This window comes from Astatotilapia calliptera, chromosome 1 (genome assembly GCF_900246225.1).
Source record: "Astatotilapia calliptera chromosome 1, fAstCal1.2, whole genome shotgun sequence".
Lineage (NCBI taxonomy): Eukaryota > Metazoa > Chordata > Actinopteri > Cichliformes > Cichlidae > Astatotilapia > Astatotilapia calliptera.
The window spans coordinates 35,337,306-35,362,924 of NC_039302.1; the positions used below are offsets into that span (position 1 = coordinate 35,337,306).

General features: G+C 39.8%; 1 protein-coding gene across 1 annotated transcript in view; it reads left to right on the plus strand.

The window, feature by feature from the left end:
• LOC113026743 (neural-cadherin) overlaps window positions 1–25,619 on the plus strand; it is a 332,913-nt gene that overhangs the window by 183,255 nt on the left and 124,039 nt on the right. The window contains exons 24-25 of the mRNA XM_026175859.1: window positions 616–800; window positions 13,132–13,361. Coding sequence (XP_026031644.1) covers window positions 616–800; window positions 13,132–13,361 — 415 coding nt within the window. The remainder of the gene's footprint in view (window positions 1–615; window positions 801–13,131; window positions 13,362–25,619) is intronic.

Below are 25,619 nucleotides of genomic sequence, written 5' to 3' on the forward strand. Positions count from 1 at the left end.
GTATATTTGCCATTCCATCGGATTAAAGCTACCTAAGGACATGAACTACAACATAATTCTTTAAATACTGTGCTGTACACTATACAAACCATAGACATTAGGCATTCAGTCATACTTTCCAGTTAGCTATTTAACCCACTGATAACTGAAAATTACAGGTCTTTACAAACTCTCAAAGACATAAAGCCATGTGATCAGTGTGCCTCTCCATTGGTGAATCCTATAGATTCAGCAGCTTGAGACTGTGTAGCGCAGTCAATGAACTGTGTTTACCTGCACTGAAATGTAATGCTGCAAAGACATCATTCAGTCTTAGGTGATTGTGTCAGCTGTAGCTAGGAGGTTGGTGCATTTGTTAGCTACTTGAATGACCTCCACCTTCACAGAATGCATTATATTACTAGTAATTACTTCTTATATAACTGCACCGGTTAGCAGCTTGCTTTTGAGGGATGTTGGCTGAATACATGAAAGACAGGTTTTCATGTGTAGTTAAATGAGGGTGACAAACTTCATCACCCCTGTTGACCGCTCGTCTTATGTGAAATGGCAGAAAAGCATCTGAATGGGTTCCTTTTCTGATTTGGGTACTTGTGTTTTATTTCTTTCCATCAGTTACTTTATTCTGAACAAGCGAACTGGTTTCCTGATCATCAAAGAGAACGCCCCACCAGGCACCTACCAGTTCCAGGTTCGGGTGTCAGATGGAATTTGGCCAGATGCTGTCTCCACTGTTACCGTACACGTGAGGGAACTCCGAGATGACGCCATCTACAACTCGGGGTCACTTCGCCTGGCAGGTAAGATTAACTCTGCAGTGACACGTGAACATGCTCCCTGCTGTCTGAGCCTCCAAATGAGTAGTTCACTAGTTCTCGTAGCGTCTGAAAGTAACTTTCTTGACTTTCTGACCAAAACATATTGTAAAAGGAAAAAAGGTCTACCAACCTACCATGTAGCCAAAGCAAGAACATGTGTTTTGTATCATATTCAGTACATTTGTTTGAGAAATAAAAGATGAAATTCTCAGGCACAAATTTATTGCATGCTCTAATTCTCTAATCAGCTTGTTTAGGTTAGGGGTGTGGATTGATTTGCTAGGATTAGGCAAACGTGTTAGACTTTGGTAATGGCTGTGACTCATGAGATGGAGTGAGTTGTCCACCATTTGGAATGTTGGGGGATCAAGTTCCCCACTTACTCCAGCCACAAACTCTATATTTTGTCTTTTATCTGGTTTTTAATTAATGTAACTGTGACCCGAAGTTTAAAAGTATGTTGGATTGGTGCTGTTGGTCAAATAAATCTTGTAATGACCAGATATTGAAATATCTATGGGTTTTTTGTTATTTGTAAGGTACAAATGACTTCTGTCACTGTCTCTGAAGCTAATAGTTCACTAATTATGCAGTATATAAAACAGTAAATATGCATCTTTCGGCTTGGTACAGCAACTTATTTACCGATCAGAAAGTCAGGGGATCAGTCCTGTGTGAATGTTAGAAAGCACTTAGGCATAGAAGCAATGTATTAGGGCTGCCACGATTAGTCGGCTAGTCACGATTATGTCGACTATTAAAATCGTCGACGACTAATTTAATAGTCGACGCATCGTTTGAAGCTTTGTAAGATCCCAAAAGACGCAGGAATAAGTAGTAGGATTTAAGAGTGTAATAACGGACTGAAACAGAAGATGGCAGCACTGCATGTACAAGGATGCCAGCTGCCGTTAAACCCCGAAGAAGAAGAAGCAGCTGTGTCCCAGAATTCATAGCGCAGCCCAGCTCAGTTTCCAACAATGGCGGCAGCTACTTAGTTTTAATATTACTCTTATTATTCTTTCTGGGTCACAAAATAAACGTTTAACATATTTTCAGGCGAGAATGTAGCTGTGTAAACCTCAAATATCTGCTCAGTTTATCAAGACACCACATATTTTCAAAAGCGCTCCGACGTTTTCGGAGACGTCTGTTACCCACTAGCTCGATAGCTAGCCGGGGGCTAGGCTCACTAGAGCCGGTGAGAACACCGGACTCCCGGCAAATCGTTTTCAAACCCACCGCCGTCTTTCGCTACTCAGGTTAAATATATATGAGTCACTTAGATAACTTAAAAATGTTATTGTTTGGCTTTTTTAGTATTTTATTTGTTCCTGAGTAAATCGGTTTGGCTGAGATGAAAGTTAGTTTTTACACAGCTGAATAAACGTCAAGCAGACAGCTGATTATCAGAAGTGTGAGATGCTGGAGAATTTACTCCGGTGTCCTGTTATATTTTAGATAGCAAGGAGTTTATTAAACTTCACCGAAACAATCTGCAAATTTCATTAAAATGTAATAAACTATCATCTTGTCTTTAGTTTTAGTTAGCACAGACCTTAAACACTTAAAGCTGTAAGCTAATGATAGTTATATAAGAGCAGATGCTGCTGGTGCAATAAGCTGTACGTTTTATGTTCAATGGATGCATAATCTGATTAGGCGACTAATCGCAAAAATAATCGGTGACTAGTCGACTATCAAAATAATCGTTTGTGGCAGCCCTACAATGTATGAATGTGTGTAACTGGGTGAATGAGACCTGCAGTAGAAAGAGCTTTGAGTGCTCAGCAGAGTAGAAAGGTGCTATCTAAGTCCCAGTCCAGCACCATACTTCCTGTCTTGAATAAATTCAGTGAAGATGAGACAATGTGTGCAGAATGCTGTAAATCACAATTAAGTTAGAGCTGTGAACATTATACCCTGGAGAGTATTAACTTGATCTCCCCCTAAAGAGACTATAAATCCATATGCTTCTGAGTCTGCAAAAACCTGTACTTGACTAATTTACACTTGAGCTTTGGGGTTTTTAATTTTCCACTAAGTTGCATCAGTTTTGTTACAACATATCAAAGTACGTGACACATTTCATTATGACCTACCAAGCTCACATTTCCATCTTCGCACTTGTCATCAGCCTGCATTCTTTCTCGCTCTGATTGATGGTCTGTGACAGTCACACTCTACATTACCTACAGTAACAGGTAAAACCTATATTAATACCAACTAAATAATATTTTGGGGAATATGCTCATTATTTGTAGACTCATCTCCAGGCATACAAAATGAATGCAGGCTGATTACTGTTTGTTTCCAGTGTTTCCAAAAATTCCAACGCTCCAAGGTAAAGATGTTTTTTTAAGTGAAAGATTACGCCCATTATTAATTCCTCTCGTCTGACTCGTGGGATCTCAGTTGTTGTCAGTGCTCGCACAGAGAAGCCTATTTCCATTACTTATGCTGGTAAAATAATTAGTCGAGGTTTTGCTCAGCCAGCATATTCTCTTCACATGTTCAGCAGCATCCATCATTACCTGATGTACGCCACATCGGCTGTCTGCTCAGAATTAAATTCGCTTTAGAGAAATGGGACATGGCTGAAGGATTTTTATGATTTCCGAGATATTGAAATAGAAGCAGACAGAGAGGCCAGCGGATGCTCTCCGAAGATGAGAGGAGAGCAGAGGGAGAGAAGGAAGAAAAGTGTGGAAGCGAGAGTCGAGCATAAAAGGATTTTCTTCTTATTCTAAAAGAAGGTTGAGATAAATTAATGTGCACAGAGAAGGCACGGTGGAGAACAGCTGGCACACACATTCCAATATTTGTAGAAACGTAGACTGTGTGTTTTTTAAGATGAATAATGGAAACTGAAATGAAATAATTGCACAATTAAAGTCTCCATGTAGTTATTTGTTTTTGTAATTTTCACTCGTTTAATTTAGAAAAATACACTTAGATTTGTCAGCAACTTCTCCCTGTAGGGTGCGCCTTCACTGAAGATTTTTAAATGGTTCCACTGTCATCAAAGGGCTCTTAGCTGTAGAGTGCATTGATTTAATAGACCCTGGTTCTATCATAGGGACTTGAATTGAGAGCCAGAGAGCACCAGTGTCAGACACCACTCTGAATACTCTGTCAAAACTACTCAAATGCTTTTAACCTGCAGTTCAGCAAGGAGCAAACTCACGAAACATGTAAGTTAGTGGTTTCATAACAAAATGTAATACAAGGATTAATGACTCTGAGATCATCTCGAGTTGCAGACTGCACACTGGCAACACAGGTGTGTGTGTGTGTGCGTGTTTGTGTGTAGGATATGCAACCGTAATTTCCAGGTTTTTTTTGGTGCTTTGAAGTAAACACTCTCATTGATTCACAGTCTCAAGGATTATGAAAATATTCTACTTATAGCATTACTTACACCCTCCTTGACATTTTAAATCCCATTTCAAGAACAAATGTGGAATTCAATAAGGGTGCACAAAGAAAGGACTAGTTAAATCTGCCTTGCTGAGATTAAGGCTCCCTCTCAGTCCCCCTGCTCCATTTCTCAATATTGATGGAAAGGTAAAAAATGTAGTAAACAAAAAGTCCTTGAAATGTCCACATAACACAAGCAGAGAGTAAAATGCATGGTGCTCAGGGGGGAGCAGAGTGCGAAACACACGATGAGTAACTGCTTAAAACCAGCTGATGCAGTTTTCCAAACATGAGGACTTTATAAACTATTCCTGCCAGGAGAGTTGTCCTTTGGCAGATGCGTTGTTGAGAAGTGCGAAAGTCCTCGCTCTCTCTCTTCTCACGTCTGTCTACGCTCCAGGGTGCCTGTATTGTGGGATCAATATGCAGAAATTGGGAAGATATATTAGTTTGTTATTATATGTGAGATTCTGGAGACTTCCTTCACTGATCACACTGTAGTCATCTAATGCTGCCCCAGTGAATGGAGGTTGTTGTTCCACGAAAAAATAACTAAAATTCAATCATGAAAGTACATTTTCTGTTTAATGAACCAGATAAGTAGGATAGGGAAGGTGACGAGGTCTCATACAGCAGGCTGCCACGCTAACAACACTTCCACATCCATTTTCTGAATTAACTCATGACTTTTTTTTTTCCCAATTAAAGGGTCTGAAGAGCTGATAAACCTGATATCATTAGATTGGCTCTACTTATGCTGGAAGAATTTAAATTTAAAAACTGAAAATGCTATTACACATTAAGTGTTTAGATGTTTAGCATTTAAAGATGAAAAATGAAGAAAAGGTACAGTCGATTCAGACAGAGTGTAGTGAGATGATTGCACGTGAGAGATAGTTGCAACTGACCCTCTTGCATATGCATATATAGATGCAAAATAAAGGGAGGAAAATATTTAAATCAATCTAGCAAATTGCTTCACTCACATTTGCAAAATGTTTTACTAATTGCACCGGCATTTACCACCCTTAAAAAAACGGGGGAGGCATAGCAGAGATTTAGATGTGTGTGCTTGAAGAGGCATTTCTCCACTCGGGTCAATTTATTTGGAATGCCAGACAGAGATGTGATAGAAATGTAGAGATTACCAAGCCATCTAATTGCAAGTTTGCTCAGTGAAGTCAGGAATGACCTGGAAGCTCCAACCAAAAGGAGCCATGCAATAGCAGTAGCAAAAAACATCCAAATCTTCGTTTTTTTGGCATCGTGTTCTCCTCAACATACTGTGGCTTCTGTGACAGGAATTTCACAGCCTGTACGATGACATTCAGAGCAAGATGGCTAAACAACAGAGAGAAAATGTTGCCGTTGGACCCTGAAAAAAAAATTCAGGCCCTGGATGGACATCAGGCATAGGAAGTCTAAATAGCAGCCCTGTTATGTATTGAAATAGTTTGAGGTTGTTGTTTTTTGTTTGTTATCATCAAACCTGTCTGATCAATCCATTTACATTTATAATCTCAAAGATATTTCTCCTTAATAAAGTTTTGTCACACTTAAATAAACAACAAAATGTTAAATTAATAAAATGCTTATAATTTCAGGACCATGGACAGCGCAAAAGCTGTGCTCACTCAGAGTATAGAAATAAACGTTTGTCTGTCAGACATTTCCAATTTGTTTTGTCCCTTGAAGGATATATGTTGTCCTAATACAAGAATGCTACAGAGCCCAATGTCAAAATATTGTCATAGATCTTACAGTCCTACATTGAAGCCTGTTTCTATTATAACAACTCTTTCTGCCAGAATATCTAAATATCATCTCTTAGTTTTCAACCTCGTGCTAAATTGCGGGATTCTTGGCAGATTTGACATGTCATTGGAATGAACTGACTGCACCTTTGTTTAGAACACAAAACTTTTGTCAATCACCATGAAACTATTTGGGGATTGCACTCACACGCTATTTTGCACCGCTTAGTAAATGTGACCCTTGGGCATTTATCAGGCAGTGAGTGGAATGAAAATCCTTTTCGAAGCAAGTCTCACCACTCAGCATTCTGAAATGCATTTGTGTGTTTATTTTGGTCGTTATTTTGAATCATTATCTATTTTATTTTACTTTTAAGCTGAACATTTATTACGTTTCTTATAAGACAGGAAAACTGTATATTATAGGTAATAAATTTGCACACTACACTGCAGCCCTAATCAGCACGTTCCCAGAAAAGTGCACACTGTACAGCACCATACATACACACCAGTATACAAGTATAAATGCAGTGACGTTGCCCACTATGGCATGGGCTGTATGGCAGCTCAACACAGGACTATACATCAGGCTTCAGACATATCTGCGGCACCTTAATAAGCCCTGTCAGCATGTACTCCACAGCGGCTGTGGCTGCTTGCTGCTATTATTAATTCTTACATACTTCAAGAGTCTCGCTTCCCAGAAAACTAGACCTGCGTCACACATAGGTTCCCTAAAATGAAAAGAGGATTACTCCACCTCTGATTTCAGCCTTTCTCATCAATTAACCAAGAGCACAGTCGAAACAAGGATCTAGCTGATGCTTCAAAGCATCAGCTGTGAGAGGAAGCTCTGTTCAGTCAATTGCATGCTTTGTCTGATGTTTGAGCAGGAAGCGGCAAACATTTCTCTGCTGATTGTTCATCATATAGTCATTTGATAACGGAGATTGTTATTTTCTTCCCAAAGGTCAGTCGGATAAGCCGTGCACTGTAATCTTGTGGTCAAATGGAAAAGTCTGGCTTGCTAGAGATTAAACTCAACCTTGTTGTTCTGATCCTGGGAAAGATATTGTGAAAGTTTACCTTCTGTTCCCTTCAGCTGCTCCTCTAATCACTGAAAGGAGTCCTGAACTGAAGCTGGTTTAGAATTCATGAAATCATTTGAACTTTTTGTCAGTCATCCACAAGAAGTTTTGATTTTTCATATACGGTATGAGAGCTTGAAGTTAATCGTGTATTTCAGTGGCTATGATAAAGACAAATAATGACTTTGAGCACAATGAAGCCAACAAAGAATTATGTTTAAATGTGCTTAAATAACAATATGCTTTTTTTGTCCTTATTAATACTTTGTGTGTTATTATGTTTGAAAGAAAAACCGGTAAATCTAGTAATTATATAAAAAGTGGTGTGTTTTTATATAATTACTAGATTTAATCAGGATTTCCAAAACATTTACAGCATTTGTCTTTTATGGAAGATACAATGGCACCAGCCTCTCCTTGGTGTTTTGCTTTATCAAAGCATTTTGTTAAAGAAAACATTCTTGGAATCTTACAAGTAATCATGAGGGCTTCATAAAATCCTCATTTGTTTGACCTCTTCTGAAGGACTGCAAAAAAGACAAAGCCACAGTTAGTTCTCACTCTTTTGTCTCAGTTATTCATATAAAACTTCATCATATAAAGTAAGTATTTGGCCCTTTTGTGTCTATTTAAGGGACAGCTGTGGCTCAGAAGTTAGAGCGTCTGGCTCCCTCCCCGCATATCAAAGTGTCCTTGGGCGAGATACTGAATCTCGTATAAACGCCTCAGATCCAGCCAAATATGTGATAGAATAAACTGTGTGAGTGTGTGTGTGTGCGAATGTGGCATGTAGTGCAAAGCGCTTTGAGTGGTTGATAAGACTAGGATAGTGCCATATAAACGCAGTCCATTTACCATTTATTTGTGTAAAATCTCAAGCCTTGAGGCAGGAGGGCATCTGTGCACCGCCTCCAATGAAGCCTCTGGGAAGGAGAAAGCAGAAGTCAGTTGTGAGGTTGGATCAAAGCCAGGTGCAAAGGCTGCCACACTGCGTTAGGAGTTACTACCCTCTCCCCCCGCCAGCCCCTATCCCTCCTGACTGTCTCTCTGTCTGCCTGTGTCCTTGTTTCTCCCTCTGGACTGACTGATGGGAGCTGACATTAGCCTCGATCCCTCACGTTGTATCCGCTGAGCCCATTCTGAGCCCCCTGTCTTGTCTCTTAATGCCTAGGCTCTGTCTCCTTCTCTACGCTCACAAACCTAATCACCCTGCCCACCCCTTTTATATATATATATATATATGTGTGTGTGCATTCTTTTACTTCGTTCTCTGTGAGATGAACTTTGAGTCTCGTAGTGCTGATAACAATGAAATTAGTTTGGGTTTTCTTACGTAGAGCAGTTTGTTAGTCCTGGTCCTTTGTGTATTGGCTCCCATCTACATGTTAACTTGCACAATTGAAATGTTTTTGTTAACAGCTCTACCTGCTTAGACTCTGGCCTCAAAGATATTCCTTCCTTTTAAGCATTTGCCTTCTTAAGCTCAAAATTCCCTGGAAGATACCCACTTGATCTAAGAGTTAACCAAAGTCTGAAATATATTTTTGCAGTTCTCTGAGATCTTAAGCTGAAATTCCATTAGTAAAGGTTAAACACATTGAGACTGACTGAGATTACATATATGAAACAGCCTTTACGTTTAAAAGTCATTACATGTGGTAATATTTCAAAGTAATCTAAACTAACCAAAGCCTTGAGTTTTGTGTAACCAAACAGCCCAAACCCATCACATTTTGGTGACTATTACTATTGTGACTATTATTAGTTATAATCTGAATCTGCTAGATTAGAAAATTGTTAACAAAAGGACTTCTGGGATGTCATGCTAGGAGAAGCAGCCTGATTCTCCTGCTGTGGAAGAGAAACAAACAGCCAAACAATTAATGCAAACTGCCTTTGAGAAAACCTACCATGTCTGCTCAAACCAAACAGGCAGAAAAGAAAGCAAAGCCACAAGAAAAAGATGATAAACAAGACCAAATGGACACCGGTGAGACATGGATTGAAGAAAACATGGCTGCTGTGCTAACTGAGTTGCACAACTCATGAAAGAGCACACTCAGGCCTCCCTAGACACAGAGGCCACTTTATTGAGGGTGGAAGCCACTCTATGCGATGTGGAGTGTACTGGAGTGTACAACAAAACTAGAACAAGAAGTTGTGAATATTGAACAGAGACTGAGTGAAGTAGAGGACAAAATACTCCAACATGTAAGAGCTGTTTGTTATTTAGGACACAGATAAGAGAAGTTATGGGTCAAGTATGATGACCTGGAGTCAAGATCAAGATGGGACAACCTACACACGCTGTGAAAGAAGACGGGGAATATGAGAATGAAATGAGTGATCTCTTAACAAACCTCCTGCTCACATCACTCGAACTAATGGAGGATGTAGACCTGTGTCAAAACAGGTCTCACATCCCAAACCACGAAGCTGAAGCACTTTGCCCCTCCAAGATCCATTACAGTGAGATATTTCTGACTACAGAGCTGAAGAAAAGATACTCGACTAAGCTTGGAGAACACGGTGGTTGACATATCAAGAGTTTTTGTACAAAACCTTGACTGTTATGGGAATGTGGACTGGATAATGGTTATACGTATAACGTCAGACTCACATGTCAAATGGAAGGGTTGTTGTTCAGAGAGGGGTCAGCCAAGGTGGTCGACTCCAGTTCTCTGCTTTAAATATTAAACCTAAATTAAATATGGCAGAATTACAACATTAAAGCTGTAAATGATGATATGACCTCGTTTCTTCTATCCCTATTCCCTAACTTAGAAAGGTTATCGGATCAGTCAATCGAAATCTCAGACACTGATGTTGGTGGGACACTGGCCTACATCTAGATTTCTGGTGTCATCGTGAGTTCAGATAGGGATCGTCATAACCTCTGACATGTTTCAAAGCTAACTATCGAAAGCTGATGGGTGAAATAAAAGCCAGCCTAAAAACATGTGGGACAAGTAGAAACAATACACATGAATGGATTACCTAGATTACTCGTTTTGTTTCGGTCTTTATCTGACCTACATTTAAAATAATAAATAAATGACTATCTAAAGTCATTTAGAAAAAAACAAACAAACTGGAATTGAATTTGAATACCTGAGAAAAAAAAATTGGGCAGCCCAGCTCAAGTCAGTGCTTACATGAATATCTCAAGATAACGAAACCAACTGGGTCAGGATGGAAAAGAGTGAGGGCTCCACATATTTTAGATATAATGCCATTCAAGAGTGAAGATATCAGGAGAGGAAATAATTCATGACAAGGTAAAAAAAAATCCCCACTGTGAGAAAAAACTAAGATTCTCAACTTCAGCTTCCAGCAGGTGAGGATTGCACATAACTCTCACTTTATTCCCTCCCGACTAGAAGCAGGGTTTAGAAAGTGGGAATGAAACAGCTCGATACTCTTGGACCAGATGTTTGAAGCAGAAGACCTGGTGTTCTTTGAGCAGCTTCAGCACAAATATAATAAATATGATCGTCCACCACATTATTTTTCAGCTGTAGAGAAAGGCAAAAAATGGGACAAGCTGCATGCCGTACCATTAAAATATGAAGCAATTTGTTACCATTAACACCCCCCACCCGCTCCAAGCCCTTGTCACATCAAAATTTGTGAACATCTCAGGTCAGTGGTGGAGGGACTGTGGCTTGGTAAGAGAACACACACAAACTATCAGACTACTGCCAACATATACAAAATGAATTCATAAAGAGAAGTGTCCTTAAACCATCTTACTCTGTATATAATGGGACAACTGCCAGAAGGATTAAAAGGCGACAATAGGATATTCCTACTGAGAGTCTTTTTTATTAGTTGATAAGAAGATGATCACAACCTCATGGATGCGGCCGCAGCCTCCCACAGTGGATCGATGGAGGGAGAAGGTTAAGAATGTTTGCTACATGGACAGCATACTACGAGATAACAACTAAAACTGGATATATTCTCAATAAAATGGGTCCCAGTTGTCTCTTGTTTCCTCATTTGAGAATATTTTTTTCCTCTTCTGTTTTTGGCACTACCACTACTTTGTGCTCGTCTCTGCTGTGAGTGACACATATTGTTACCTGTCTCTGTAATAATGAGTGTTGTTAGGATTGTTGAATGCCATAATTTGTTTGTTTAGGTTTCATTTCTCTCATGTCATGTGACTACATAGCTAAATATGGACATTACACTCTGTTGCACTTATGCTGTGTGTGTGAAAAAGAGACGTGATTGATTGGACGGTCTGATTTCACTTGATGAATGGAAAAAAAAAAGTTCAAAAAGAGAATAGAAAGTGGAGTGCCACACGGAGCTATCTCTCTGACTCTTTTGCTCCTTTATTTCATCCAAGCTGTCTAAGCTGTGTTTCTCAGGCATTTGCAGCATCCTTTAAACCTGTGGGCTCCATGAACCTCATCATTCCCATCATTGTTCATTGTTGATCTGCTCTTTCTCTACGTACAGGATGAGGTCATTACTTTATAAAACATCACAAGTGTTTAGATGCATAAAAACTGTCCATATTTTGAATAGAACATTGGTATGAACATGGATCTGAGTTAGAGTTTAGCTCAGTGGAGCAAAAATTCAAATTATTTAACACAAGATTTCATTTTGTTGATTTCAGTCCTGACACATAGGATCTGTCCATAATCTTCAAAAAGTATATTTTGCATATTCTAGCTCTGTATTAATTTGTGTATTGTCTGTTATCAATATCCAGTGTTTTTCTACACACAGACTTTAATTGGCTGCACACTGGCTGCCAAAGTATATTTTGTAAGTCATATTTTAGCTGTTACTTTCTTGGTCTCATTTTGAATGTTGAAGGTTCACTGGATTGTGAATAATATATGTGAATGTTTGATAGAGTGCACTGAAGTGTAGAAGTGCTTGTATGAATAGGTGAATGAGGCTCAAACAGAGTAGAAAAGCGCTATATAAGAACTAATCCATAAAGTTGCCTTTGTTCGTCTGCTGGGTTGTTTGGCTGTGGATATGATTTGGCTGTTAAGGCTGGTTGGAACAAGCTAAACTGATACCAATCTGGGCTTTTTTTAGTCTGTGTGTCGAATTATTTCTTGACTTTCTACTGCATTTGTTGTTCTTTCCATCCATTATCAATTAGTCGCAGTGAATTCCTGAAAATTCTGCAGAGATAATTTTATTCTGTACGGTTGGATAACATTGGTACTCTGCTGACTTCTCACTGACTAATGCTGACTGCTTTTTGCAGGTGCGTACAACAACACCTGGGTGTTAACATTAAAAAGAAAATAATTTTAACTTCAACTTTCCCAATTATGGTGCTGTATGGGAAGCTTTAAATGTGGTGCTCATTTAATCTCTATAAAGGCAAAATTGTCCGTGCCACTCCTTCAATTATTTGCATATACACAGTGCCAGCTTCTGGTTATTATTCATGATTGTTTTGATCCAAAATCTGATGATAAGTGGTGTCTCATGGGAGTTGCAGGGCCATCTACTGCCAGAGATTTGGTTACTGCTGCCCAGATATTCACTGTGTTGGCCAGGTTAATGCTCCTACCTGACAGACTAAACGTCTGTCAGCTAGGATCGCCTGTCCAGTCTTTGAACATTTGTACGAGTCTTTGGGGTAATTTTTACATTTTGAACAACTGGAATCAGACTGGCACTGAGAAGCAAAAGAAGAGTAACATTTTTCCCTCAAAGGTTCACAGCATTTTATGATTAGAACCGAATACAAAATCAGCAAATACGTTTATTGAGAGGAACTGAAATCAAACTCCTGAGCACTTTCTTCACCAACAAACATACTGTAGGCGCACTGAAACAAACACACAGGAAAACAGACGCAAAATAACTTACAAACAAGTGATTTTATCAGATACAGTAAGCCTTTTGAAATAATTTATCATCATAGCTCTAGTCTGGAGTGTTGTGGACTATTTTTTACTTTAGCAGTTTGAAAATAATTGGATTTATCCTTGAGCAGGGGCGGAAATAATGAGGCCACTTACAGTTCCAATTCTCTGTGTGTGTGTGTATGTATGTATTGCTCAGACATCACAGCGAAGGAGTTCATTGAACTGAGGGGGAAGCAGCGGAGCCGCTACGAGCTGCTGGTGGACTTCCTGTCTGAGATGCTCTCGGTCCCACCTGATGATGTCAACATCTTTAGCCTCATGGACGTGAAGGAGCGAATGCTGGATGTTCGCTTTGCTGTGCATAGTGGCCCATCTTTCCTTCAGCCCGAGAAAATGCATGGTTACCTGGCCGCTCACAAGCAAAAGGTAGGTTATTCTTTGTCTATTTTAGGCTTTTCTCAACACTGACACTCAGTTTTCTCATAATAAAGGCCACTCAACCTGATTATTGGCCGATCTGTTGACAACACAACCTCTCGAATGACGCTCAAGTAATCTAACCAAGTGTACGTCAGTGAGCAAGTGCACTGCAACGCCACTTATAGGGTAAGACACTCTGACATCTCACATGCACGTGAGTAAGCCTCCCAAAATTGGGTCGTGCTCTCTCACTGTATGGTTGCAGTTGTTGGTTGCAAGCACAAGTTTTGCCTCTGGCAGTGTTTTGGTTGATGTCTACATTAAAATCTAACATATCAGTTAGCAGTCAAAATCTGTGACGTTTTCTCAGTTTGCTGGATGCATGATGCAGGCCTGACAGTCACAATTCTAGACAATACAAAGAAACCAACCAACCAACCTAACTGCAGCAGAGATAAAACAAGTGGTGTGTCAGATTTGTCAGATGAATTCACCCGGAGCCGCAGATGGTGACTAACAAAACAACCAGCTACCTAAAGTACAGTACTGCATATAAAACACTCCCCCTAAGCCTGTCACACAGGTGCTGTCACCAGATCTCCACACCACTGATCTGTCATCGGGTTTATTTTAGATTAGGTTTATATAATAACATATTGTGTTAAGATAACCAAAATATCACTGCTTAGACCTAGTATTCTTACTGTGCCTGGAACTGGAAATATATCCAGGTCAACATTAGATAGCTAGCAAATGTTAGCTAATTAGCCCTAATTAGCACTGACTTCTTATTCATTTCCAAAATGCCAGCATAACTGACACACCCAGTTCAAAAACACACATAATTTTCTGTACTTTTGTATGTTTCCACCTTGCTGGCGGTTTAACTGGAGAGACTTTACACAAAATGTATTTAAAGCATCACCGAAGTCGGCACACTTGTCTCCTGCTTTGGAAAAACAAATTTGACCTGATTTCTATGCTCAAAGCCTTTTTGAGAGAAAAACATATAGTTTATTTTCTATGCCTCTATAACTATACCTGACTGTGGTTTTCCCTCCCCTGACCCATCAAATGCCAGAGTGTGGCTGTGTTGTGTACAGCTGTGTCATTTGACACCTGTAGCACACACTGTGCCCCTGAGACAGAAGGACCTGTCACGGTACAGCAGCTGCCAATCCAGGAAGCAAAATGATAACATTGCTGCTTGATGGCCACGTAGGTGCTGAGAGAAAGCACAGTGTATTCTGACTTGGTGATGCTCATCAGGCTACCTATCGAAACTGCTAGTTGTTGTCTGTAAACAATAAGCTGTCATAAATGGGGGAAACCTGTCTCACCTGCTTCCACAGCAGTGTAGGCGGTGCTGACATGCAGCAGTAATATTCACCAAATACTGCTTTCTGCTGTGATCTCTATTGCTTGAAAACAACTCCACTTTGCAGCCCTGACAGGCCAATTGACCTACAAAAAAAAAGCCCCAGTGCAGCAGTTGTCTGTATTTCCCACATACAGTTTAAGTGAAATAAGCTGCTTTCTGTGGGTTATGATTTTCTGCCTACAGCTGGTTCCAATCATAAATTCCTCATAACCATTATTAACCCACTGATAGTCTGTACATAGGTAATATTCATTTTTATAATCCTGATTTTTATGCTGATGATATCTTTGTATATGTGTTGACTCCACCACAAAACTGTACTCCCCCAAATGAAAGCTGCTTTTCAGGGCAGCACACCTCCAGTTGAGTCCATAATATTTGGGCTTTTTTTTTTTTTTTCATTTTGCACATTTTAAATGAACCCTTTTAAAGACTAAGGATTGTGAACATTGTGGCTCTATCTATATTGGACAACATTACAAAAATAGTAAACTGTGAAAAAAATTATTATGCTTGCTTATTTTAGAGACAGAAAGATAAAGAAATTAATCTTTATGCTTGCACTGCCTTTAAATGACTGAATACTGTCCAATATGGTGCATTTTGATTAATTACTATCACCCCGACCTGTTAAATGAAAAAGACGAATGGTCTTAATTGGCAGCAATATATCTGTGTTTTTATTTATTAGAACACAGATGCTCACTAATCAGTTCAGATATTCAACTTTCTTAGTTGAGGTCAGAGGCAATTATCCAATAAAGGGAGAGTTTGGACTCTCATCAAGACTGATAACTGGGGAATACTGGTTTCTGCTATACACCTAAATATTGTGAAAGCTGAAAATATTTCTCCCTATTTAAGTTAAGGTGGGTTTTGTGTGGAGCGGAAATAACAGTTTTAAGTAAATGAATTTTCTTGAGTCTGCGTTGATGTAATTTGTTCAGGTCTCTCTAGCAAAAGAAATCTCGATTTTTGGCACAAATAAACTTAACCAAGTAACAAGTAAAAACAGATGCTCATTTGTACTGACAACTTCATTTATTTACTCTGCAACACATTAGTGGTTGTGCATGACAAGAAAACAGGCTGGCACAGCCAAGTGAGCATCAAAAGTGTCTGAGAAATTGATGGATTTAGGTCATTTTCATCTACATCATGTCTCATTAAAGTGAAAGCGAACCTCGTAGGGAAAGACACCAGCCTTGACATCCAAACTCTTCAACTTAATTTCTTTTGCACAACACGTCTGTAAAGGATGTTTTTGACTGGCAGTTTTTGTAAGTGCAGGGTTATAAAATTGATGCCCTTTTTTTTTTATCATACATTAGCCTGGAAATAAATATGTGACAAGGCTGATGATACAAATGGTGTGGCAGCATCTGTTGGGCATTAGTTAGACATATGATTTAAAATGCTGAGTGAAGTTAACATTTGGTTCCTCCCATGAGTGACCTGTTGGTTATACGTTTTTACCCACTAAAGCACCATTAAAAAATGTAATCTGGTTCCACCCAGTTGCTGTAGCTCAACAACACATGTTCCCTTTCAAAACTATGAATCAATACATGCATATTGTTTATAAGCAACAACTTAGGCTGCTGTTGTTCATGAAAGCTTTGCTGCTTTTAATAATTTATAGTTTAGTCCAATCACTCCCTGACAGATATAAGCAGCAGTGATTCATAAAGCAGTGCTATAATTAGCAGTCCAATATTAAATGCATTTGAACAGATTCTGCAGTTCACATGCTCAGAAAGCTTGTGTTATTCAACACACTAGTAAGTGACAGAGTGGTGACTCGAACAGAGTAGCTGTACTGAGTGATGCTTTAAAAAGGTGTCTGATACGTTTTGTTTTGATGACATAATAATTAAAAAATGATTTCAATAGCAGAGATGAAATATTTGAACCAACCTTCATCTCCACAACCATCCAATCCAACAACATTCTCAGGGCTATGTGGATGACACATAGTCCTGTCTTACTTCATAAAAATCAGACATGAAGCTGTTTGTTACCTTTTTTTATTTGGTATTGTCATTTGGTATCTGAGTCTAAGGTTCTCCCTAGAACTTAAAAGGTTTCCAGTGGAGTTTTCACAAAGAAATGAGTTATTAGATTGTTATATCCTTGACAGGTTTTCTTCTTCTTCGTTGTCATATTTTTGCAAGGTATTGAGCTTACGGTGTATTCTTCCCTGAAAAGATTGTTGAGGGTAGTTGGTGCTATGTAATCCATCCATTCTTAGCTGCTTATCCAATTCAGGGTCGCTGGGGGACCAGAGGCTGTCACAGCTGTCAAAGGGTGAGAGGTGGGCTACAGTCTATCAGAGGGCTAACACAGGAAGACGGACAATCATTCAAGCTCACGTTCACACCCACAGCCGATTCAGAATCACCCATTAAATTAACATGCATGTCTTTGGACTGTGGGAAGAAGCCTGAAAAACAAAAAGCAGAGAATATTAAGTAATATTTGGCCTTATCACTAGGCTCCATTACAAGGTTCATGAGGTGATTAGCAGTTTTACTTAGCTCCTGATTGTCTGATTGACAGTGGCATGCTGAGATTTCACTCAGTCTGTTCATGTCAAAATTTGCCTTTAATAGTTTAAGAAAACAGTTCATATATTTTTTGAAACCTTAAGGAAATCAAGATTGAAAGCAAAAAGCCCATGATACTGTTGTGCAAGTGCCAGCACTGAGTCTGACATGGACCTGATTCGAGAACAAATTTTTAGGCTGGAATCAGCTGGTAATACAACACAAGTGTTTGGTCGAACCGTTCTCGTGTATCCAAATGAACCAGATCTGCTGTAAACAATGTAGAGTTTAATTTAACCACTCTGTGCGCAGCAGGTGTGAAAACACCTCGGGGTGTGATCACATCTTGCGTGTTTCTCAAAAGGGCGTTCAGTGTTTGCACTTTTCTCCAGCAGATTGCTTTTCAACTGTGTTTTTAACTTGGTCACATTCAGCATTAAGTGTACTGATCACATGGACTGTGAAGAAGTTACAGCTAAATACTGGAGTTAACCTTTCTATAGGCATTTGATTTCTATATAGTGGCTTCCTGAAACATCATATATCTTTGTCTCAGTAAAGAGGGCAACACTTGCTAATTGCGAGAAGCTATTATTTAGTTACATGTTTCTATTAAACTCACTAATGTCATAAATGTGGTTGTGTGGTTGCCATCTTTCCTTCATGATCATTTTTAATTTAACCTTTATTTATAAAAGTAGTCCCATACCACATCCACATCATTGTGGAGGTATTTTGGCTCACTCTTGTTTAGCAGCTTCGCTTTACTGCTTGCTTAGTGTTGCATGGTCGGAGCTCGGGGTGAATTCATTGGAACGTCCACTCCTGGAAAGACTTCTGTTTTTATAAAAGTGGTCACACTTATTCACAATTACCTATTAAGCTACGTTTGATTAGGCTGATACCTGTCCACATATAGAAGAGGGGAAAGGTGTATTTAATTTCTCACACACCACATCGAGTCCTGTGAAAACCTTTTATTGTGCCTTTAAATGCTGGGATGTTGCAAAGCATTATGCTAAATCTCCACTGTTTGTGTGAATCAGAAAGAAATGCTGTTGTTTTGTTCTAAAATGCTTTGCCCGTAAGCGTATTTTTGTCTTTGTTTGTTTCACTGTGATCTGTAAATTGTAAAGCACGCGTGATTGAAGTAGACTGACTGAATGTGGAAAAGCCGCTGAGCCATCATCTCAGGTTGTTCGTCATCTGCTTTGTGAACGGGCGGTGAGCTTCGTGATTACACTTGTGCTTATTTACATGAAAAGGAAATGAAAAGGGAATGTAGTGTTTTTAATGGTCAGGCTGTATGTTTCTAGAATGAGGTTTATGTCCTTACTTTAAACTATCTCGTTAATTTAAATAGAAAAAATGATACAAAAATGTTGTTAGTGGTTCATTTAGAACAGATGTTGCTTTCCTGAGCTCAAGGTCATCTTGTCCTCTTGTTTGACATTTCTATAAACATGATTTCATGAGAGAGAGAGTTCAGTCCTGAATGTTATTGCATTCCATTTTATTTTGCTTATACTCAACCCTATCTTAGCCTTTTGAACCAAATAAACATGCATAATTATGTTGCATTTGGCCTCCCGTACTAATGTACTGAACAGCATGTCAGTGTGTTGGATATACACATGTACATTTTAAACAGTTCAGCACTAGGACTTGACTTGCTGCATCAGCCTTCCCAGTTTGTAACACCGGGGATGAGTATATTTATCCAAACAATCCACTTCTGGTTTAAAACCCTTTTTTGTGTGATGCCATTTATGGTGTCCAAAGTTTTACCTCAGCCTTGTGTAAGAATTCAAATCATTTCTGGTATGTGGGACACGGGAAGGTGAGACCTGATTTTGACCGTTGTACTGGATTATTTCTGGGCCAACCAGGAAAAGAAAATATATTATACTTCATGGTCCATGAGTATGGAAAATCCATTTAAATCCAGCTTAATTTGACTCTAACAGAAATACACAGTGTGTAGTATGCTTGTAATTCAGTACTCTGGCTATTGCACAAAAGAGAGGAAGAGGGGGGAAACAACAAAAAGAGAAAAGGAATCAGAGCTGTACTTTGTTGTGTACAGTTATATTTCTGTATTTAATCGTATATTGTATTTCTAAATTACATTTATAGAAAGGAAAGGTTGTATTAAAAAAATGCATTCCACCACTGCAGAAAAGGAGTTGGTAAAAAACAAACATTTTACTATATCACACTAATGCCCCCTGGTCGCTGGCTTCAGTCAGACCTCATTTCACGTTTCAGAAGTCTGAATGGAAGTAGGGGACCTGTGTGTGTGCATGTGTGTGTTTGAGAGAGCCTGAACCATAGACGTTGAATTGTATGCATTTCACAGCACAGAGAGCTGAACTGGTGTCCTCGGAGGGAAAGATGAGCTAGTTTGGATTTGCATGTGTGTGTCTGTCAGGGAGAAAACCGTGAGAATCCAGCTGTGGTCCCGGTGGTCAGCTCAGGTCATTCGCCACACTCAGCCCTCAGCCACGTTCTTTTCAGTTAACCTCTTGTTGTTTCACGTGACTATCAAAGGATGGAAAGATTTGCAAGTGTAGGATGAGGAAAGCAGAGAGGGAGAGAAAGATGTGTAAGTGGTGAGGTAGCCGGGGCTTTCAGGTGTGATTTGTGAGGAGAGCGCGGAGCTTTTCATCTGAATTCAGCCAGGTTCTCCGGAGAAGACATTGATCAGAATGAGATGTGAAGCGTGGCGAGAGAGGATGAACGAGAGTCGGAGAGATTGGGGAGGGTGGGGGAGATTGTGAGGGGGTGGAGCTGGATGAGAAAGAAAGAGGGAAAGGAGGGGGGGTGTAGAAGATGAAGCAGTTCTTATTATTAATGTTCTCAATTCTCCTGTAATGCCTCAGAAGTAGGAGGGTTTTTAAAAAAAAAGTCTTTATACCCTCTCTATTTCTGCTTGCTCTACCTCCATAATGGAAGTTATCCGTCAGTGTTTTCAATCCATCACGCTCTACTTGACTGCTAATGATACTACACTGGTTTTTGACTTTTTTAAAAAAATCATCGGTATGGTGCTCAGATACCAAGGTTCATGTTGTCATTATAGTAATGTGGCCCCGAGGGCAGGGGAGAGGACTGAGGGAACTTCTTAATGCAGTGGAACAATAGTCCAAGGAACAATAGATCCCTTTGGTCCTTTATTCCTTGCTATACACACTGTTCTGCCTTTGAAATTCAGTGCATGTCTCAATGGAGACCAGATACAAAAGATGGAGCACGCTCATGTCTGTGCAGCCATTTAGGCTCCTGGGGATGCAAACTCCAATGGAGAGTACAGTAGTGTTCTTTTAAAATAAATGTCTTTCAAAGTAAAATGATTTAGAAAAGAATGACAGATCGGCGCACGCTGCAATATTTCTTATTTATGTATAAATAAGAAATATTGGATGAGAGAGAGGGAAACATCAAATCTCTTCTTCTTTTGTGAGTATTTTGAAATGCCTTGTTGGTGTGCCAGAGTAACAAGAAATACTAGAATGAGCAAAGCCCTCCATCTGGTGCCGCTGAATAGGACGAGACCAATGTAGTGATTTCCTGCACACATGGCTGTGTAAGACGCTAGCAGACAAAAATTATTATAAAGTTATTTTCAGCTCACCCACTGCTTTAAGAACCAACTGACAGCCAGCATGACTCTGACTCCACCGCAAAGCACCTTATCCCCAGATATCTTACTCCTCCTCATACTCCCTGTGTCTGGCATTCCCCTCTCCATTGTACCCCTTTCTCTCCTTTCCCTGCGGCATAGTCTGCCTCTCACAATTTGATTTATGTGCTCAGTGTGTCGCAAACACTTTTGCTAAACTGAATACATACAAACATACAGTCTCTGTCTCGCACCTCCATTTATACCGCTCTCCACCAAGTTCAAACCATGTCATCTTAACCGTTTGTAAAAATGTTTGAACATCTAAGCTGTAGAAACCAGCACATGTAGTTCTCTTATGCAGGTCACGTTTCAGTCTACTGCAAAGGATGACGTTTGCCCTCCAGTTCCAGCAAATATTCAAGACAATTAGAACTTTTTAGCAGCTACACTCAAAAACGTTCGCCCCTGCTGGATTCCATTACGATGTCACAATGGTACACAGTACACAGCAGATGCCGTTTTGTTCAATCCGAGTTGCATGCTGTGTTTCAGATATATTTTTTGAGATCAAAGGCACAGCTTGAAACATAAAATTTTGTAAAGCTTAAATTGTTTTCACTTATTACTCTAACAGAAACCTTGGAGAGGACCAAAAGCATCCTCATTACTGTACTAACTAGAGATGGCACGATACCACTTTTTTATGTCCGATACCGATACCGATATCATAAATTTGGATATCTGCCGATACCGATATGAATCCGATATGGTGTTTTTTAATCAACAAAACTGTTTTTTAAAATATCTTGCTGCATTTTGCAAGTCTGCAAGTTCATACTCAAGTTTAAAACAACAACTACACTAAAGCTATTCTGTTATACCTGTATACAAAAAAAATATTTCATAGTTCAGCAATACTGATCAATCTAATAAACTTAGACCTACACCATCCTCCCTATTCTGGTATTTTAAAGAGTACTTAGCGTAAATATTAAGCAACCTAACTAATAGGGTTCCAACTCCCAGCAACAACAAACATAAATAAATAAAAAATAAGGAACCACCCCTCACGCGCCACCTCATGATGCTTAATCGACGTAATCAACCTTAATTTGATGCAGTGTGAAAAAAATGCACAGAAATCAATTATTTTTCAAGAAATATTAAATAGATTCAACATCTTTCTTCAACAAAATTGCAGACTGCACAGATGGTACCTTCCCAAAGGAAAAAGTACTATAGCTTACTAGGGTATATATTAGACTTAATAGTCACTATATACAGTAATTGACTTCTATTCATTTTACATCAAATTAAAACTTTGGGTGTCAGATAATTATTTATTAAAAGCTCGACATTTTAAATGAGAATAAGAAAGAAAAGTATGTCTTTGTGCCCCCTTTTCCCAGTTAATGCCCTATCGGCCCCCCTGGCTAAACTTTGCTAGATCCGCCCCTGCACAGTTACCAGCGTCAGCTACGTAGAAAAAGATCCTGGAGTAGAAAGTAATATTAAATAAATTCTAACAACAGCTGATCAAGCTTAAACGTTCTGCTGTTGTTCAGCCGCTGGTTTCCTCTTTCTGGTGCAAAGTGGGCCAAAAACAAATAAGAGACACGGACTCGCGACAGAAAAGCCGATCAGCTGATCATTTAAGCAGTTTCACGATTGAAGTAGCAGCCGGAGAGCGAGAGGCAGTCGCTCGTTAAGCTTAACACAGGAATGCTTTACAAACATTCAGAGATGGACTTACACACTTGCTTTACTTCTCTCGGGGATAACTTTGTCGGAGATGAAATGCCAGGTTGCTAGCGAAGCTCCACATGCTATCCAGACCACCGACAGGTCCGGCATGCCACAGCCGCTCTATCACGTGATGCATACTGCTCCGACTGCTAACGTTCTGAGGTGAGTTACGGCGTGTTGCAAGTTTTGCGAGGTGCTTTCGTGATATTTAATGGATCGGATTACATTTTTTATTTTTCTCCGATATCCGATCCAGTAATTTAGGTCAGTATCGGACCAATACCGATACGTAATATCGGATCGGTCCATCTCTAGTACTAACTACATTCATTTCAGTGGAGGAATATGTCAGTTATTGTTTATCTTGTTCAAGGTTCAAGGTCCTTTATTTGTCACATGCATAGTTATACAAGTATAACACACAGTGAAATGTAGCCTGACACGCTCCTCGACATGTGCAAAAATTGGGGGGGTGTAGAGGAAGAACATTATATATATATATATATATATATATATATATATATATATATATATATATATATATATATATATATATATATATATATATATACATATAGTATATACACTGGGTGAATGTGCAGTAGTAGCAGCAAGCAGGTGAATTCTGTACATTAATATGAATAGATATCTGACTATTTTACAGGATAGACAATATAAACCTATTTAAAATTAAAGGAATTGAAATGTACATTGTGCCTTGGTTTAGTGTCTGGAAGAGTCCTGTCTCAGTCAATTATGGATGATGTGAGAGGGCGGGTGTGTGTGTTTAGGGCACGGATGGCTTGGGGATAGAAGCTCCTCTTGAGTCTCTCTGTCCTTGCCCGGAAGATGCGGAACCTTCTACCAGATTGCAGAAGTTGGAACAGTTTGTTGCCAGGATGGGACGGGTCCTTCAGTATCTGCGCTGGTCTAGTCCGGCATCTCCTGGTGTAGGTGTCCTGAAGCGGGGGGAGAGCAATCCTGCAGCAGCATTCTGCTGTACGGATCACTCTCTGGAGAGCTTTTTGGTCCTTCACACAGCTGTTCCCGAACCACGATGTCATGTTCTGTGTGAGGATGCTCTCCACAGCGCCTGTATAGAAAATCCTGAGGATCTTTGGAGAGACCCTGAACTTCCTCAGTTGTCGTAGGTGATACAGGCGCTGCCTAGCCTTTTTGGTCTGGACCTGAATGTGGGCAGCCCATGTCAGGTCTGAGGAGATGTGGACACCAACATACTTGAAGGACTGCACCCTCTCCACTGGAGCTCCATTGATGATAATGGGCTTGTAGTCTCTGTGCTGACCCCTTCTGAAGTCCACCACCAGCTCCTTGGTCTTGCTGACGTTCAGCTGGAGGTGGTTGTCCTGGCACCACGATGCCAGATTCTTCACTTCATCCATGTAGGCCGCCTCATCGTTGTTGGAGATGGCACCCAACACCACTGTGTCGTCAGCAAACTTCACAATGGTGTTGGAGCCATGGGTGGCCACACAGTCTGAAGTGTAGAGGGAGTAGAGCAGTGGCGAGAGGACACATCCCTGAGGTGCTCCTGTGTTGATGGTGATGCTGTTGGAGAAGCACCTGCCCACCCTCACCACCTGAGTTCTGCCAGTGAGGAAGTCCAACACCCATGCACACAGACGGCTGTTAAGTCCCAGATCCCTCAGCTTTGTGAACAGTCTGCAGTCAAGATATGATGACTGATATGGTACACCATTGTACACATTCTGCTATTTTTGTAAATGTTGAGCATACAGAGCCAACAGCTCTTCCACCAGTGTCCAGAAGTTGCATACGTATATCTTGTTTAATTAAATATACATAACAACTTGAGTCTCGAGTCACTCGAAAGTTTTCCTTTAAAGCCAGGCTGCTATTTTTTTTTAGCCTTAACAAGGTGCTGCACATCGCTCAACATAAACATACAAATGGATATTGTACACTTAAAATTTGAGAGTGTGCCTGGAGGAAAACAACACTGGAACCATTGATAAGTTCAGCTTTAATATATTTGCTACATGCCAACAGGTTCATTAAAAACATTTCCTCATGTTGATTAAAAAACCTGCATAATGTTTCCTGCAAACCAAATGAGCTTTTGCAAATTTTGTATATAGAAATTACATTTCTTATATGATTTCCTGGCAGATAGATAGGGTTGCCAAACCATGTTTGGCTAATAGTCTGTCATGATACAGTGCACAGTGACACAGACCAAGGGCACAGGAAATGGGATTCATGGGATATGTGTGTGATCATCTATAGGCCCCTTTTATTGAGCTCTCATGCAGCCAACCTCCTTTCAAATTAATTTGCTGTAAGAATGCATATACCTTCAGCAGCATTAGATGAGAGAAACCAATGAAGAGAAGCATTTGTGTCTGAGTTGCTATGAAGTACAAAAATTAATGACACAGGTAGTTTAAATGAAAGAAGCGAGTTTTGAATGGGAGGACATTACTGCTAATGACGTCAGATGTTATGAGACATCAGTCAGAAGTATAACTGATCCATAAAACAAAATCCTTATCAAAGTTACAGTCCCTGCAGCACCGCCTGGTTAATCAGTGCGATCGATTCACACTGACTAAAGTCCAGCCTGCCTGGAATATTGAACATAAAGCGACCCGCGTTCATATTCAGTACCATCTACCCCCAGTATGTCTGTATGTGTGTGCTCGCCCCTCTTCATGAGCACACAAATGTGTGCACAAACTCAGTTGACCTTTGTCAGCTTTACCAGTGAAAGTCGACTCATCCAAAAGCATACAAACAACATACAGTTTCCATTTAATTTTCTTTCACATCACTTTATCAAATTGCTCAACCTGGAGAGTCATAGTTTCCCCTCTGCTTCATCACCGTTTAGCCCACTTTTCCAGGAGCCAGTGCAGAAAAATAACTCAATTACTTGAACAGCCTTCGGTAATCCGAACACATTCACACACCGAGTTTGCTCTTAT